This window comes from Lutra lutra, chromosome 4, assembly GCF_902655055.1.
Source record: "Lutra lutra chromosome 4, mLutLut1.2, whole genome shotgun sequence".
Classification (NCBI taxonomy): Eukaryota; Metazoa; Chordata; class Mammalia; order Carnivora; family Mustelidae; genus Lutra; species Lutra lutra.
Window position 1 is genome coordinate 105235346 of NC_062281.1, and position 19020 is coordinate 105254365.

At 36.5% G+C, this 19020-nt stretch overlaps 1 protein-coding gene across 3 annotated transcripts in view; it reads left to right on the forward strand.

Annotated features, from left to right (window-relative positions):
• VAV3 (vav guanine nucleotide exchange factor 3) overlaps positions 1-19020 on the forward strand; it is a 373454-nt gene that overhangs the window by 315116 nt on the left and 39318 nt on the right. For all 3 annotated transcript variants that reach the window (XM_047724317.1, XM_047724316.1, XM_047724318.1), the window contains exon 21: positions 16329-16394. In XM_047724317.1, the coding sequence (XP_047580273.1) occupies positions 16329-16394 (66 nt within the window). The remainder of the gene's footprint in view (positions 1-16328; positions 16395-19020) is intronic.

Consider the following 19020-nt stretch of genomic DNA (forward strand, 5'->3'; position numbering starts at 1 on the left):
CAGGTTTTCCTAGCCCAGCACTGGCACTAGATCCCACAGCAGTCTCTGCTGGGGAGTCTCTGCTCTGGAAAGTTGTGACTCCCTGTATTTGCTAGTCTGTCTTTCCATTCCTGGGGGCTGAGGTTTGTCCTGTGTCTTTCCCTCTCTTATGGATCCAAGAATTGTTGATTTTTTTCAATCTATTCAGTGTTTTACTTATTAGGCAGGGTGATGACTAGCAAGATTCTTACATGAAGAACTGGAAGCCCGGTGTTCTTTTTACTAAATTGTATTGCCTCCTATTCTTTTTAGATGATAAGAAAGACATTATTATTTGTCATTTCCTTTTAACGGCCTGGAAACACGAAGCTTTTCTGGTATGGTGGTATAATGGCTTCGGAAACTCTCAGGAAAATTATAAGAGAAATGAGGCCATTGTATGACAAAATGTATGTGTATATCTGTTAAGGGGAAGATGGCTAATGTCTAGAGCAGAGAAAAACAATTAGCACATTTATTTCAGATCAGCAAATATATATTGAGTGTCAACTCTATACTCACTTCTCAGACACTGCTCATATTTCAATTATCAACTCCAATTTTTGGTTTGACATTATGTCTCCTGTCTTTAGAGGATCCATTCATGCTTGCTGGGAGCTAGCAATATGTTTGAATTTTCAGAGATAAATTAAAAGTTCATCTAATGTTTTCAACAAGGATGTAGCATAAGTCAGAATTGTCTTATGCATACTTTTTAACCAGTCAACGTATTTTTTTAGCCCACAGATTCTAGCCTTATTGACAGGCACAGCGGAACTGTGAGAAAAACCTGATTCAAGTCATGCATCTGTCGCCAACTGGTTGTGTGGCTTGGGTCAAGTTATTCAGTCACTACGTGGCTTTGTTTCTTCTTTTGTTACAGAACAGGACTGGACCAGAGCTGTACTCACAACTCTGAGTCATCTGGGGCTTTGCAATAATGTCAACACACAACCCCACTTCAGATATCAGGGTACAATTGGTCTGGGTTCAAGAGAACCCTAGATAAATTTCTTTTTAAAGATTTTATTTATTTATTTGACAGAGATCACAAGTAGGCAGAGAGGCAGGCAGAGGGAGGAGGAGGCAGGCTCCCTGCCAAGCAGAGAGCCCAATGTGGGGCTCAATCCCAGGACCCTGGGATCATGACCTGAGCTCAAGGCAGAGGCTTTAACCCACTGAGCCACCCAGGCACCCCAACCCTAGATAAATTTAATGTAAGCCATTGACTAGGGTGATCCAATGATTTCCAGCTTACTCCTTGGTCTTGGATAGCACACCGACTTATTAAGAGTAGCTACAAGATAAGGTGTCACAGTGAACTTGATCAATACTTTGTATCGGATAGTTACCAAACAAAGGGAACATTTTCTAAGAACTAATATGCAGTTAAAATATATTTGCCACAAACTTCATACTGAACTTGATGTAAGTGTTTTCTTTAATTAAAAAGTACTTCACGGGGCGCCTGGGTGGCTCAGTGGGTTAAGCCGCTGCCTTTGGCTCAGGTCATGATCCCAGGTCCTGGGTTCGAGCCCCGCATCGGGCTTTCTGCTAAGCAGGGAGCCTGCTTCCTCCTCTCTCTCTGCCTGCCTCTCTGCTTACTTGTGATTTCTCTCTGTCAAAAAAAAAAAAAAAAAAAAAGTACTTCACATCTTACAATTCTCCAAGGCTATCATGATGAAATCAGCTTTTATTTTACACGTTGTACATATGGAAGGTATATGTAGGAAACTGGTCTGGATGTGAACTTACTCTTATACTTACTCAATGGCATGATTTAGAATGGCATGTTTTAAAATTTTCTTTTTTTAAAAAATATTTTATTTGAGAGAGAGAGAGAGAATGACAGAGAGAGAGCATGAGAGAGGAGAAGGTCAGAGGGAGAAGCAGACTCCCTGTGGAGCTGGGAGCCCTAAGTAGGGCTTGATCCTGGTACTCTGGGATCGTGACCTGAGCTGAAGGCGGTTGCTTAACCAACTGAGTCACCCAGGCACCCTAAAAATTTCTGAAAAAAATCTTTCCTCTGTATTGAATATAGATGTGTAAAGAATGTTGCTGTTTTGATCCTTTGAAGTTACAGCAGTTTGTAGGTGTGCTTGTAGTGGTTCCATGTACATTACTTTGTTGATAATCGTATTCAAAGAAGACAAGTACTTTATGGTTTGCATCCTAAAGGATGTGATTCTGCCCTGTGTGTGCATGTGTATCTATGTGTGTATGTATTTAATTGCTTCTGAGAGGATAGTTTTTAGGCACCTCCTTTTTGGTCTCTACCCAATTGGTTTGGTCTCATTAGAGATTGCATATAATAGCACCAGAAAAATAAGTGTTTTTCTTTTCTGTGTTACAGTTTAGGAAATTGTAGCTCATTTTTCTGAGTGGCGGTTATTGACTCTGCCATCTATTGGCATCATGACCTTACATAGATTACTCTCTGTTTTATCATCTGTAAAAAGTTTTATAAGGGCCTCAGTTTTATCATCTGTAAAATGCATACAGAATAAAATAAATGATATATGAAAGAGGTCTAGCCCAGTGCTCATTAAATAGTAGCTTCTAGCATTCATCCATTCACTCATCCAAGTACTTTGAAGATTTTATTTTTATTCATTTGACACAGAGAGAGAGATCACAAGTAGGCAGAGCAGCAGGCAGAGAGGGTGGTGGGAAAACAGTCTCCCTGCTGAGCAGGGAGCCCAATGTGGGGCTTGATCCTAGGACCCTGGGATCATGCCCAAGCCAAAGGCAGAGGGTAACCCACTGAGCCACTCAGGTGCCCCTCATCGAGGTACTTTGGGTCTTACTTCATGTTTTGTACTGACCACAAAAAAAGACAACAGGTTTCTAACCTTGTGGTTTAATGACCTAAGGAATGATCAAAGCTCAGAATAGGTGATGCAGCTGGTTTCCATGTTAAGTTTTGTGTTAACACTTTTATAATTATATTGCTACAAATACATGTAAAGTTAAAACTGTGGGTAACAATATAGATATTGCAATATTACAGTGGCTTTGCATTTGAATTTCAAAAATGTCTTTTGTACTAGTTAAGTGCTTTGGCTTATTTGGAAATTTTCAAGAAATTATGCTTTTAAGACTAAACTGTTTTCTCCTCTTCTTTCAAGTAGAAAGTTGAATTTTATTGTAGACTGTCATGTTTTCTACATACTCTATGTCCAGAGAATACAAATTATCCTCCACTTTCTATCAGGAACTTTCTATGGATAGCTATTATAGTCTAGTCTATATTATTATTATAACAACAGTAATTTCTAATGCTATCAAAGTGAGTGGGTATCTGCATTTTCATTAGAACTTCTTTCAAACAATGAGTTGACAATTGAGCTGTAAAAATATTCTCTGTATGGTCCTTGCATTGAAGGCATTCATTTTGGCAGCTTTTTCTTGTCGTCTTTGTTGTCTTCTTTCTCTTTCCTTGAAAGTTCCATAAAATTGTCTTCAAGTGAAATGAATATAAAAGAGGAAATTGGCCATTTAGAGTACATTTCCTAGTGCAGGTGTAAGGCATAGTTTTTACTGAGAGTAACAACATATGGAACCATTCTGATCATGTCATTGGACTGATGACAAACCTGTTGCTTTAAAGTTGTTTCTGTATGTGAGAATAAGGACTTAGGAATGAAGGAGAACATTCTTCATGCTGAGAGAGATTATTTCTATTAGAAACTGTATTTTCCCAGAAGAGGTACAAAGAGGGCAAGAGAAAGAAGCAAACAAATGTAAAATCATGGCATGCCAACTATGGGGTCTTTTTTTTTTTTTTTTTTAAACAGTAAAGAGCTTTATGTATTTTCTTCTTATAATAAAGCTTATGAAACAATGAGGATCCTCTGTCCTATATCATGGGGTTTTATTTGCTCCGTTGTCATTTATGAATACCCAAGTGTTCCACAGGGAGAATTTTGTAAGCTAACTGGAACCAAAAGACAATTATAACCGGGAGAACTGTAATCAGTGTGCCAAAAATATATATTTTTATCCACAATGAAAGTTAAATAACCTAGAAAAATAGTTGTGATACTTCACACTTACAAATCATGCATCTACATGATCTTTATTCTAAGGAGTGAAAATGTTTTTACACACATTCTGATTAATTCACAGAAATCTCCATAAAGAGGGTAAATTGGAATTGTGGTTTTAAAGGGCCAAATTTATCACCCATCTATGTATGTTGTCATTTGCAGGATTAAAATTAGACTTTTTCAGACTTCTCCTCTCCTGCCTTAGTTCTATATGTTAGACTATCCTACCTTTGTTTTAGGAGAATCATTTATAATTCTTAACACCTCTAAAGAAAAAAAACATTTTTAAAGGCGGTTTAGTTCTTCTTTGGTAGAACAATCAGGAAACACAGCATTGCTTTATGTAGCAGTTTCAGCTTTTTAATTTTTTTTCTCTTTGCCTCAAAGGAAAAACTGAAAAGTCAGAAAATAAGTCTGTTTGGAGAAAGCTTGAGAGTGTCCTGAGGGAAGCATTCCTCTTTACCCTGCTTGGGGAGAGGGTGGGGTAGGGGTGGCTCTTGATTTGGCCGTGGGCAATTAGGTGATAACTTCCCCTTTGCAAACCTTAAGAGACTCTTAACTCTAGCAAACAAATGGAGTGTTGCTGGAGGGGAGGTGGGTTGGGGTATGTGATAATTTCGTGATGAGCATTAAGGAGGGCACTTGGTGTAATGAGCACTGGGTGTTATATGAAACTGATGAATCATTAAATTCTACCCCTGAAACTAATAATACAGTATATGTTAACTAAATTGAATTTGAATAAAAAGTATTTTTTAAATCCGCTTTGCTACCATCTTTGCCCTAAAGCACAGTTGTCATGCTTGCATGCAACAGAGAACCCTTCTTAGTTTGTCAAGAAACTTGACTTCCCATATGCCTGATATATTTAGCACTGATTACAATTCCATTGCTTATAATTGGCCATTCAGATGTCCAGGTGATTTTTTTTTTTTTAAACAGATATGTTTTCCTCATTTTAACCTGGAAAACAAAACAAAACAAAACTAAGGGCTTAGTCAGGGAGAATCTTTTTCATAGAAGACATGCTTTTTCAAAATTATAGCTATTGATTCATATTTTACACTCTGTCTGAATTTACCCTTCTACTTCCCATTCTTTTAGCTAAATGCTTCTTTACCATCAAGGCTCAGGTTGGGACACCTCCCTTGAGGTCTTCTCTGAACCTGACAGAAGGGTTTCTGGCATAACACTTCTGGTGTATCCTCAATGGTCTGTTCATGGTTCTCTCTGCCTGATTAGAGCGCCTCAGAGAGTTAAGAACTGTGGCTTTCATCTCTTTATCTCTAGCGCCTAGCCTAAAATAGGCATTCAGTCCATAGGTCTGGAATGAATAATGCTATTCAGACTGCTGTTTCTGTACTATGTTATTTACAAGTTTTCAAATTCATTGTTTATGAACTCAACTTATACTTTACAGTGTAACTGAGAGACCATTAAAATATTCATTCATCTTGTCAGAGTTAAATTTATCCTTGTTCTCTCAGAATAGTCTTTAAGCTATTTAACCTTATGTCCTCAAATTCCTCATCTATAAAATGGGGATTTTAATACCTAAATGACACACAAGGGTATTATAAAAATCATAGGAAGTAAATTTGAAAGAAAATGGAAAAGGAGAAAAAGTTTATTTCTGTATAATGGCTAATGATTTTGAAAGATAAGCTTCATTTTTCCAAAAGTGGGAAAATGATTGTTTTTTTTTAATTTTTAAAAATTTCATCTTCCCCATGTTTCCATATGAAGAGTCCCATTAACATATGTAGGCTCATAGAAGCCCACTCTTCCCTCCTAATTCCTATACCCAATTCTTGAAATATCTTTAGTCAGATGTTAAACTTTTTACTCCTAATTAGACATAAAAGCACAAATGATAAATCCTGAAGGGAATAGTTCATGTAAATAAGTAGGCTAAATCATGAGCCCTTCTCTCAGAGCAAGGTTGGATGAGGAAAGTGTAAGTAAGATGGCTCAAGGAAAGGGAAGGAGAATAGGAAGGAACACAACAAGGCAGGGGTTTACAGAAAACAAACTTTGCTTGGGGGATGATTTGCTTACTTATGGACTCAGCTGTAAGCAGTCTTGACCTTTTGTGTTAAAAGCCTTAAGCAGTCTGTCCTGTAGCACAGGACCTGCCCAGAAACCCTCTGGGGTCAGGGAAGCGAGGTACAGTGGAGTGGAGTTAGTAGGTCTTTACTCCTGGCATCTCTCCCTGCAACTTTAGTAGCCAAATCATTTCAAAGGAGTCTCTTCCTTTGCTCTACATTAAGAGACTTTTCTCGTTTCTTCTAGACCACACAGGAATTTTAGCTACAATAGAAAAAAATATATATATGGTTTTTGTTTTTGTTTTTGTTTTTAACTCCCTGATCTGCAGTTCAGGTGCCATTCTGTGTCATAACCAGAGGCAAATAACAAGATGAACAAAAAATTTTCTTAAAGAATCAAATCTTTTTTGTTAAGAAAACTGATTCTTGACACCAAAAGGCTCATTGCTTTGACATTATAAACCATAGAATAAACATCTCTGGGAACTGTGTTTTTCCCCATTCAGATGCCTGCCCCAGAGCATTTCTTTGTGAAATCCCAAACTTGTTTTTTAGTCATGGCAGGGATACTGTTTGGGCAGTGCTAGAGCATAGTTTCAAGGTCTTCCTCAGTTGACCTTGACTTTGCTTCTTAACTGCCTCTCACCACTTGCCCATCCCTTGGATAAAGTCAGGAGAAGCCACGGCAGAATTGAAATTGTGGATGTGGCGGTAAAAAGCCACATGAAAATAGTACAGCTTATGTGGTAATAGTATGTCATGTAATCATGAGACCTTTATTTTGACAGGTGTTTACCTCAAAATACTGCATTAAATCAGGGTCCCTAATTACAGGGAAGAAGAAAAAGGCAGAGCCTGACTATAATAGAACAGGAGAAGCCAGGGAGAGATGATTATAGACGATAATAGACATTAGTGAAGGCCCGTAAGAAACATTCTCCCTGGGTGATTGCCAACTGGCTTTGATTGAATAGATCATAAACTGAGTTTGCAGGAATGTTTCCAAGTGTACAGACTGTATTGTGGGAATTGGCAAGCCTCTGACAAAGTGGGTAAGGTCCTAACTGTTAACTCTCAAGATGGGCATTTTTGGTTAACAGCTCTTCACTTGTATTTTTCCTTTGTTTGGTACAGGGCAAAATGTAGGTTATAACGTCCGTAGGGGAGAACACCGCTGTCTAAGGAGAAGTTTAGACAGTGAAGTCTTTTTTTTCCCAATAGAAAGCAACATTATTAAGGGGATAGTTCTGAGGAATTCTGTTGTGGTATATTTTCTTCTGTTATTTCATTACCATAGAAGCCACATTCTGCCATAATTACTACAAGGACGTGTCAGTCACAAAATACCTTCGGTGGACCACTGATCCGCAATTACATCTGTGATATGGCTGTTGATTTGACACCACAAGGGATTTCAGTAGAGTGCACAGGCCTGTGCCCTCGAGACTTGGGTCCAAATAATTTCTCAGGTTATAACATATATTGGATTTTAATTATTCATAGTAATTGGAATTCCTGAAGAGTGAATGAAGGAATGTCATTTCTAACAAGTCAATCCTGTATACCCTGGAGAATAGAGGACTTCACACAGAGGTTAAAATGAAAGTCATTTAGGACCTGAAATGTCTTTATCTTCTATAAGTGTAACCAGATTAAATTACTGACACGTAATATCCCTAATTAAGAATTTGTGGATCAGACACTTCTTAGTAACAGTAACGGACAGGAGAACTGTAGGGATTTAGGAAAAGGGCTCATGTAAGCAAAGAACAGTGGTAAAAGAGAAATTCTGAGTCAAAAAAGAAAAGAAAAGAAAAGAAAAAAATCCTTGGGTCAAACCCTGTCATTTCACAGGCAAGAATATTGAAGCCATAAAAGGTTTAAATGACTTACTCAAGGATCAGAAAGACAGGAATAGAACATCAGACTCCTGACTGTCTATCCATATCAAATTTTTACCTCCTAGGTTTTTTTCCCTAGTCCAAAATTCTGCAAAAATCTATGAAAATGACCAAAGCAAAAGCTAATTAAGGAACCGACATCATCTGAATAAGATCCTTGAAGGTGATAACTATGTTTAGTCATTTTTAATCCCCTAGTATGTAACATAATCTCTCATACATATCAGGTAGTCAATACACTTTTCATTAAAGCAGTGATTTTGTTCTTAGTAGAAAAGTAAATTCTTTAAAAACATCTAATGCTGCCATAAGCATTTGATGTGTATAGTGCCATTACTCAGGATATTTCCTTTGTGGTTACTTAAGATTAAAATCACCAAGGATAGGAAAACATCCATTAGTTGTCTGACAGGATTAGAAAAACAAATTTCTATATTTTGGACCTCTGTCAAGCCTGGTTTACTTTTTGGGTTATATGGCCTCTCCCTAAATAGAATTTCTCCCAAGAGTGGTAGATCCTTGTTCTTTCCAGATTTTGTAGTAAGTAACCACTTGTGATTTGGCCTACCTACATTCAGATTGGTTTTTGCTTGCTAATTTTTTTTTCTTTCATCAAAGGTATGCTCTTCTTTCCTTTACCAGAAACATAGTTATTAAGTTTTGATTCAGGATTACATCACATACAATATCTTACCTAGTGAAACTTTAGAGAAAAAGCCTCAGGACATGAAAAACTAGAGTCCCCTTCCCTGCTAGAGAAGTCCAGGAACCCCACAGAATACATTTTTTGGATAATAAGAAAAATGTTCTACAAAGTCTCATTCTGCTATTATATTCATCTCACAAATAATAAGTGTAGAAATATAGCTTATGACTTTCTAGTGGGTTTCTCTTAGTGCACATTTCACAACTTTTAGGGGTTGGGTTTTTTTGTTTTTTTTTTTTTTTGAGTTTTTGACACTTCTTTCTGCCAAAATCTCAGTGATGTAGTAAACATAAACAATCTTGTGTGCATTCAAAAAGCCATCAAATATCGAAGCTTTAGTCACATGTTTTGATGACTTGATGCAATTATAAGCCCTTATAAATCAAAGATACATTCCAAAGATCCAAGATACAAGTTTTTTTTAAAGTTATTCGGAATTCTGAGCCTATGACAGCCACTTAACTATGAATGAACTAGGTTAGGAATATTAATTTTATTGTCTTTTGAAAACCCTTAGGGTTTATGCACTGGACAAAAGTTAAAAATGCTATTCTCTTTTGGCTAATAAATGGTAAAAGTGTTTGACTATGTTTTTGTTCTTTTGTATGTTTGTGTGAATATTTTGGAATTCATGGTAATGACCATTAGGTAGAACCTTATGCAATTACGCTTGACAAATTTTCAAGTTGTTCACTGGTGGAAAAATGCCCATCTTACTCGTCATACAAGAAGCAATGACCAAAGAAGTGTGTACTTGCGGGCGCCTGGGTGGCTCAGTGGGTTAAGCCACTGCCTTCGGCTCAGGTCATGATCTCAGGGTCCTGGGATCGAGTCCCGCATCGGGCTCTCTGCTCGACAGGGAGCCTGCTTCCCTCTCTCTCTCTGCCTGCCTCTCTGTCTACTTGTGCTCTCTCTCTGTCAAATAAATAATAAATAAAATCTTAAAAAAAAAAAAGTGTGTACTTGCATGAAAACATTAGCACATTCGAGATAAGGAAATGGACTATCTGAATATAGTATTTTTTGTTCAGGTGAAAGTTATACAGGAATCTATGTTACTTCTGGTTTAGCAGACTTGTCTAAATATAAGGAGGATGGTGGGATTATTACCGGGCTAGGTATTTCTATTTTAATAACACATGAATAGCCTACAAAAAAATTTAGAAGTGAGAAAATTGATTGGAAATAATCAAAAAGCAATATTGTGGAAAAAATAGAAAAATAGTTATTTTTAGCAGTCATTAAGTGTTTTCAGACAAGTTAATTCTTTGATCCTTGTATTACCCTAGTGAGGCATATGTGGCAGACCTTGTCATCATTCTTGTTTTACCATGGAGATTTGCCTAAGGTTATAGTTTTTTTAAATAGCAGAGCTGGAAAGAGAATGAGCTTTCCCAAAGCCACATCCCTACTGAATGGTAGTGATTTTTCTGAGTTTTCCAACAACTAGTACTGATGTATATTTAACTACTAACAATGGTTATGGTGGCAGCTAGGATCACAGATGGCTTCTTATCAAAGGTTATAATTTCAGTCAGGGTTTTTGTCCTGGTCTTCATTCTTTTCCAGTCCTTTGGTTCTATTGCACATGATCACAAAGCCTGTCAGAATAATTCCAAAAATAGTGCTTGGTGTAAGCTATCCATCATCCATCCATCCATCTGGTCAGTAAACTAATTTGTATATTTGCCTAGATTCCCATAATTCATGACTACCCTGTATGTCTTCTTCCCCCCCATATCCAGACTGTACATTTCTGACAGAGAGGACTGGGTATGGTGACAGTTGCTCTGGCCATTACCCATGTGTGATAAATTGCTTAGTAATCTCCACAGCACCATCATGCATACCTTGAAAGTGTTTAGGGCATTGTAACTTGGGAAAAATTCCAGTCTTTCATAAATAACCATTAATCTGTCCCTTTTAAATTCAGCTTTCCACATCTGTTTCAAATTGTTCAGTGCTATTCCAGGAGTGCATTAAACCTCCAATCCAGGTGGTATTAAGGGGATAAATGAGCCACAGGGAAAAGACACTCTGTATTTTTCTTAAAGCAATTCTTTCTCCTTTTTGCAAAGTTAGGAGCCAAGCAATTTACGATTAAGATTTTTGGAGGATATCCTCTGTCATTTTAAGCCATCCTTGTCTATAGGTTTTGAAAAAGCAGTTTCAGCTCTGCTGTGCTAGCACCCGTTAATGTTTTTCTCTGTACTGGTAGATTACAAATATCATTTCTACCATCAAACTTAATGTAGTTTTAATTCATTACGGTTTACTGTGGATTCTTATTAGGGAAAAATGAAAAACAGTTATAATCTAAGATCAGTTAGAAATAAGGAAGTGTCTGAATATGCATTTATATTTATGATCAGGAATTTCAGAGAAAGTTATCAATAATTTTAGTTTGATACGTTTTTCTACAGGGAGCAACTTGATTTTCAGGACAGAAGGCATTATTATTTTATGAATTATTTAATATTATTTTGCTTTGTATCTGCTCTACTTTAGTTAATAAAAATTATAAAGGTGCATCTTTTCTTACCATAGATAGCCCATAACTTATTTTCTCAGAGACTTTCCAAAGAAAATATTTTCATCAGAATGAATCGACCGGGACCATTAGATTTACAAAAGTCTCCTCGCATAATAGAGAGAATGCTCTGCAGAATAAATGCATATAAAGATAGAACTCTATGGTACACCAGATGACATGTAACTCTGAAAGAGGAATGTTTTCAAATTGACCTCGAAGACGTTAAGGGACTCTCAAGAACCAATATTAGACAGGGGGCTAACTAGAAAATAAGATTTTTTTATCTCTGGCATTTGTAAGGGACATAAAAGGAACGACACATTGATTATTTGACCCACAATACACTGCCCACCCAGGAATGAAAAGAGGAAGAAAATTCAACTGCATGCCTCTCTCAAAGTTAGTAAAAATTTCATAGATAGATCATCACATAAAGTGCACAAAATCACTGGCTTTGCAAATGGCTTATTCCGTAGCTACAGTCTGCTGTTCCATCCACGCAGCGTAGGGGACTGACAGCTGCTCCACCCATTAGCATTAATGAATTATCAATGTACATCCCACACACATCCACCGGGGAAGCAAAGACACTCCTCCTACGCATTACTTTGTTTTTTAATCTTCCAAATGTTGTAGGATGCTTATACCTTAATAAGTGGAAAATCATTGAATACAGCACATATTCTCTCCCATAGCTAGAACTGACATCTCCTAGGAATGAGTGAGGAAATGCAGCTTTATTCATCTGTTAAGATACGTTAAATTATCTCTCACCTCTTTGTTATCCAAGGGATGTCTAAGACCATTAAAGAAATGTAACCTGCCCTGCTAAGGCATTTCATTGAGGAAAAAACAATTCAGAATGACCTTGGTACTCTGTTGAGAGAAAATTTCCCTCCCTGAGAAAACTCCAATAGTGTTCTTGAAATGTAGGGGAAAAGAACAAAATGGTTTTTGATACAGTTAACTGTATGTCCTGGTTTACCCCTAACTGTCCCAATTTATCCCTTTTGTCCTGACATAGTTATTAATCACTACCCTTTCCTCTCAAAAGATCCTGGTTTGGACAGAAAATTGCATGTTTACCCTAGTTTTAGGACATTTCTTACATGACCATGACCCTTCCTCTAATGTCTAGGACAGTTCCCATTCATGCCTTTCAGGTGGAATCTTGGTTCTATAAAGGAAGAATGACCAAAAAAAAAAAAAAAAAAAGCTGAGCCTGTCCATACCTTCAGAAGTTAAAAAATTTATTAATGTGTGTCCTAGTCTTACATTTGTGTTCTCACCTCCTTTCTCTTTGTTTTATGCATTGCCTTCTTCAACATGCTGCTTGCTTCTATAAAACCTCAGAGATAGGTCAAGCAGTGCCACTATAAGAATATTTTCATATGTAGAAACATTTAATATTTCTCAGTGCTTGACTGTGTGAAAACAAAGTGTGGTATATTTTCTTCTTTTCAGTTAAGAGGAACTTAAGGTCATGCTACTCACTAACATGGGACTCTCAAGTTGAGAAATACCTCAAATTGCAAACATTTATGAAATAGTCGCTCTGTATTTGCATTCTCTTGTAAAAACTGACATTGTTCTGGATTCAGAGAATTCAGTCCAGTAAAGGAAGAGACCGTGTAGACCAATAACGACCTCCATGATACAGTGTGCTACAAACAATCTGGAAAGGTGTCAGAAGAGGACAGGGTGAGATTAAATTGTGCCTGCAGAGTGAAGATGCTTTTATAGAAGAGATGACAGAGTAGGAATGTGTGAGCCAAGCTTTAGGGGAGGAATAAGTGGAAGGATCAATCTGTATGAAGGACCCTGTGTTGGTTTGGTTCTAGGTGCTGGTCAACATGCCTGTGACAAGATATCACAGCTTCTCTTGAACGCTGCTTTCCGTAGATGAAGACCATGTGCTCTTTTTCTGACTAATGGGAATTGACAGTTCACCATTCTTATAGCTGTAATCTTCCAGCTTGCTGATTTCTCTTCAGCTCTAGTTTTGAAGGACCATCATGGAGCTCTGTCTCTGGCCTCTCCCCTGCAAAACAGATTTGTTTCCTTTAGTGTGCTCTCAGAGGTCTGATTTTACTTTTTAAAAACAGTCACCCTTGTCTTTTCCTCTTCTGAGGCTTCTTTGGTGTAGGGCTCTTCCCACATACCCATACTTGTTGGACTCAAGTAGCAGCGCAGTGCAGTCATGTAAAAAGGTCTGGGTAGGCATGCAGTCCCCAAATATCCTGGTTATTTTCTTGTATCTCAAGGTCATGCTTAAAATAAATAAGGCACTCCGAGAATGCAATTGAAGAGACGAACACTTCATTCCAGCCTTATAGCTACTGTGTTCTCATCACCCTCCAATCTGTGACTCTCCTCCCTGTCACATCCTTCCTGCCTCCTAGTTAGATTCATTCCTATAAGCTCTTTTATCTTCTGTATACATTTTCTTCCATGATAGTCTTGCTCCATTGACTTTAAAGTTCCCCTCTGTATAATTGTCATCTACAACCAGGTTATCTGTTTGGGTGGCTTATGTAATCACCTCCATCCTTGGCAGTTTGACTCAAGTCTTTAACTCCCGTGGTCTCCTCTTTACCCACTCCCCAGGCAAGCCCTGTAGACTCTAGTGCCACAATATCTTTAGTACCAGTTTCCCCTCCTCCCTTACTGTGATATAGTTCTCTAATGATACTCTCACCTACCACACCATGCCCATCTACAAGCCAGCTTGCACACTGATGTCAGTTTACTTCTTCTAAAGCACATAACTGTATCACTGAAACCCCCTCACCATGATAAATTCAAATGTCTCAGTCACACTGGTTCCCTGCCACCTTTTAGCTCCATGTCCCTCCATCCTCCTTTATGAGTCTAATGCTTGTGCAGAGAGGCAGTACCAAGCTCTGAAGTTAGAACATCTGAATTTGAATTCTGGTTATGTCACTTGCTGACTCTGTGATCATGGGGTGATCATTTAACTTCTCTATGCTTCATTTTCCTCACTTATAAAATGGGGATAGTAATTGGGCCTACCACAAAGGATCACTGTAAAGATTATGAAATGCTCCGAGTGGTGTATAAGTAAGGATGCACTAAGTATAAGCCATTATTAGACTCTACTTGTGTTTCCTATGCACAACCTATATTTTTATACCCCTGTCCCTTTCTCATGCTTTATTTTGTTTTCAAAATGTTCTCCTCCATTTCCATTTCTATATGTTCACACCCCACACATTTTATATTCACATGCCCCACCTCTCTTCCATGTAGCTTTCAGGCAAACCCCTAATACTGAAAATATCTTTCCAGTTTCCATAGCCTCTCCTCTGCACCCAAGAGTATTTAGCTCTTTTCACCATGTGTTAAAATTATATGTATATATATCTTCACTCTGAGAAGATTAGGGGGAGACAGGAAACGATTTATGAATTCTTGCATTTTCCTAAGTGTTTAACCAAATTAATACTAGATACTGTATTTGTTGAATAAATAATTGAATCTTCTACTTGTTCATTTACCTTTTTCCCTGATATGCAAGTGCAATACAATTCTTGAACCTTGCCCAAATGAACATCTTGTCCTTGATTGGCTATTTGCTTTCCCTCTGTCTGAATCTCACCTTTCCTCTTCCCTTTTCTGTTCTTTTTACCTTCCTCCAACCCTTCCCCCTTTCCTGTTACACCTCCTCTCTCTCTTTCCCATACCTCTTCCACCTCTTCCCCTTTTCCCCACTTCTTTTCTTTTTCCTCCTCATCCTTTAATTCTGGATTCCCACTTTATAAAATTTTCTCCACGAACTCATAGCTAAGCTCCATGGGCACAAAAGGGTGCTGTTTCAAGAGGGGAACATTTGCTGAACATTTTTTTTTGTTACTTTTCTTTGTCAAAAATAATTGAGCATGTAATACCAGTCATAATGCTATTTACTCATCTTAGCTACTGAGAGGAAGCAATGGTTAAAGAGCAAATAAAAATAAACCCAATTTTTGGACAAGAAGTCATAAGAACTTTTTAATATCATGTTCTAATTGCTGTAGTGTATTTTGAGTATAGTTTGTCTTTTTGCAAAAGTGCATACACCACATCTTCTTTATCCAGTCATCTATTAATGGACACTTGGGTTGCTTCCATAGCTTGGCTATTGTAAATAATATTATTTATTTTTGTAAATATTGTAAATAATGCTGCAATAAACATAGGGGCACTTGTATCTTTTTGAATTCGTGTTTTTGTTTTCTTTGCGTGAATACCAGTAGTGGAATAACTGGATCATATGGTACTTGTATTATTTAATCTTTTGAGGAAACTCAATACTGTTTTCTGCAGTGGCTGTATCAATTTACATTCCCTGATGAGATTTTTTTTTTTTTTATTAAGAAGAATTTGTTCAAAGGTCTCCAAGAATAAACTCTTATTTTTTTTTTGTCCATTGGTGTTTAGGTTTTCCTAAAAGTCTGATAATTTCTTTCCTCTCTTCTCATTTACAATGTCATTTTAACCTACAATCCTTTCTTCCAACATCTTAACTGTCTTTACTTGATCAGCACCCTGTCATTTCTCCTAAATCTGAAAACTATCTAAAACATCATCATGTTGTTTTCCATTTCCACAAGTCTTGAAATGTCTCCTATCTTGTTGGAGGAATGTTCTTATGAGTTCTATTAAAGATGCCAATAGTAACCATTTAAATCACATTTCTAATTGTGAGCCTGCACAAAACCAATGCATCTGCTTGTATTAGTGAACATAAAATAGAAAGATTAAATACGCTGTTATCTCTATATTGGATTGATTGAGGGATATAAAGTTAACAAGATGGAATGGTAGTTTGGGAAGTCAAACGTGAATTCTTTTATAATTGTCATCTGAAACAACACGTAAAGTTTAATAATTTTAAAACCTCTTTGCTTCTGCTTTCTTTCTTCAACCATAGTAAGTTAATGTTTAGGAATGGATAAAACGTGTAAATAATTCTGAGGATCCTGATTAACAACACTATGTACAAAGCATTATGAGATTATCATTTGTGGTAAATGGGTTCTTAAAACTGATATTTTTTTTTTCCTAATTTAGGGTAGAAATTTAGCATCTGGAGAAGTTGGATTTTTTCCAAGTGATGCTGTTAAGCCTTGCCCATGTGTAAGTATGAGTATTTTCTTTCCATTTTTTCCTGGTTTTGATGCTGTAATGAATTGTGCAAGAATGTACAAAGGACATGGTCTTATCACTCAATAACTTTATTAATGCTTTCTGGAGGGATCATATAATTTCAAGTTGAAATACATGGTCAATGTTACTATAATTCTAAAATCTTCATGATTCCATTGTCAGAAAATATTTTTAATTGATACATGCAAGGAGAAAATTCAACTTAGTAGAATTTACAAAATTAAATTGTCTACAAGATGTTAGAAGGAATAAATCAAAGCTACAGATTAGGTGCAATTTCCCCTTTTCCCATGGAGGTGAGAATGGTAGGCTCTAATCTATTCCTAGTCATTTTGGGCTATAGAGAGATATTATACTTCCCCTGGAATGTGTGAAAGCGAAATAGCATGAAGTCCACAAATCCTTCAACCAAATCTCAAAATACATTTTTCTGTGCTTTAGTTTGTCATTACTATTTATTTAATGTCATAATGACATTTTCTGAAAACATCAAACACATTAGATAGATACAAGGAGAAAGAATGAGCATTCACTCAAACATTATGGATGAATATAACATAAAATGTACTTTCTGATGTTTTATTAGATTTAAAAATTTCTGTTTAAGGTGACATTATTTTATTGTAAGTTGATGTTTAGGGTAGATTTTTCTATGAAACTTTTGAAGTTCTTGATTTGAAGTAAATGAAATTCCTTTACTAATAGAGTTGATGGTTAAAAAAAAAAAACGCACAAAACTCCTTAAATTATCTTGCTGGCTGTATTTTACTTCTTTAGATTTATAAACTGGGCATCCTTTTCAATATCATAAATGTCTGCCATCCTTGATTTTGGAATGTAGTCTGTAAATTAATTTACCATACTCATTCCAGCTTCATTAATTTTAGAAGCAAAGGGAATCAAAAAGAATTTGCTATTCTATTGGTTCTGTGATCTAATGGCACATGTTCTTATCTAATAATCTTAGAAAATTGTTGAACCTTGATACCACTCTTATTTAATTATGTAAGCAAAATGAGTTTTTAGTTAGTTTTCTGTAATTTGTATGAACAAGATTCAGGCTCCCTATGCTTAAAACAATGATATTCATATGTAGGCAGGAAGCAGGAGATTATACATTCTAATATTAAGATGTTTGGGAACCAAAAGACATCAAATCAAGAACATTAAACATTTCATATATCAAGTTATGTTATCTTTTTACAGCCTCTTGAATATGGCATAAAATGAACATTTGAAGTTTTATTTTAGGAAAATTCTGGCACATGGCAGGTATTTAATACAATTGTTTGTATGAATGAACAAAGGTATGAAAAAGGAGGCAAATTTCCTAGCTGAACCTAGGTAATTAACAGTAGTAGATACTAATTATATCAGCTTACAGCAAATGGTATTTGTTGACTTAGTTACTAGAAGGAAAACCATGTTCAGAATTTTAAGCTGGTAAGGACTTAAAGAGGAATACAAAATTATGGGTGGGAATACTAACTAAATATGATTGTTTTACAGTGTAAAGTTAACAAATAGTTATTAAAATTTTAGTGCTTACTTAATGAAATTATAGATTCATTTGTTGGTTTAGGATAAGTTAGGTGAAGATAAATAGGTGGGGAGATCGGAAGGGAGGATACGTTGAAGGAGTTTGGAAGATGGTGTCTTCTTTGACCCTGGGACATATTGTTTATCAGGGCCCATGAGTAGTGTGGAATATTCCATTCTGAACTCAAAAGTTATTCTCCAATATATATTGTGCCAGTCTAACAAAAGTTCTGAAGTATACACTTAGAAAATTAGAACTGAGGAGAATGCAGGAGGAATATAAATGAGACAGTTTCATTTCTGGCAATATGGTGACTGGAGACGAAGCCTGGAGCTACAGCACAGTGCAAACTTGGGTAACTCTTTGTGACTCCAGAAGTCCTCGGTGGGTGAGCAGGAAGAAAGCAGTTCCACAGAAGATATGTCTATCTTCATTTTGGATCTGAGTTGGGAAGAAAAAAGAGAGCAATCTCCCCTAAGAATTCCTAGCTTTAGATCCAGAAACCACCAAGGAGTGGGGCTGAAATTGATACCAGCTCTGTGAGTGCAATAATTCTAAGCTAGAAACAGTTTAAAATGATTCCGTGTTGATTGTGTTTCCAGTACAAATACAGATTGTCTCTGGATTGGAGCCTCATTACATACAGTCCTTAAAGAATTTCTATAGATAAAGTCCTAGGGACTTTATCACAGTATGGGATTTTCACATGCATGATTAAACAAACCATCTTAAGCAAAGTTCAGCAGAAAAAGTAAAACTCAGAATTAGATACACAAAGACAGCAAGTATTGTAATTATCAGGTACCAAGGTCAACTTTTTGTATTTAATATGGTTGAAGAAATAAAAAAGAATAAAACTCTAAGAAGAGAACAAGCCACTTTCCAAATTTCTTGGTTGTATTTCACAAAGAATCAGGCAGAGTAAATGAAATGAAAACCTTAATGGAAACATTACATGACATATTAGACACAGTTGGGTAGAAAATTGGAAGACAAATCTGAAGAAACTTCTCAGTGAGTAGTCCAGAGAAATTAAGAAGTGGAAATCTGAAAGAG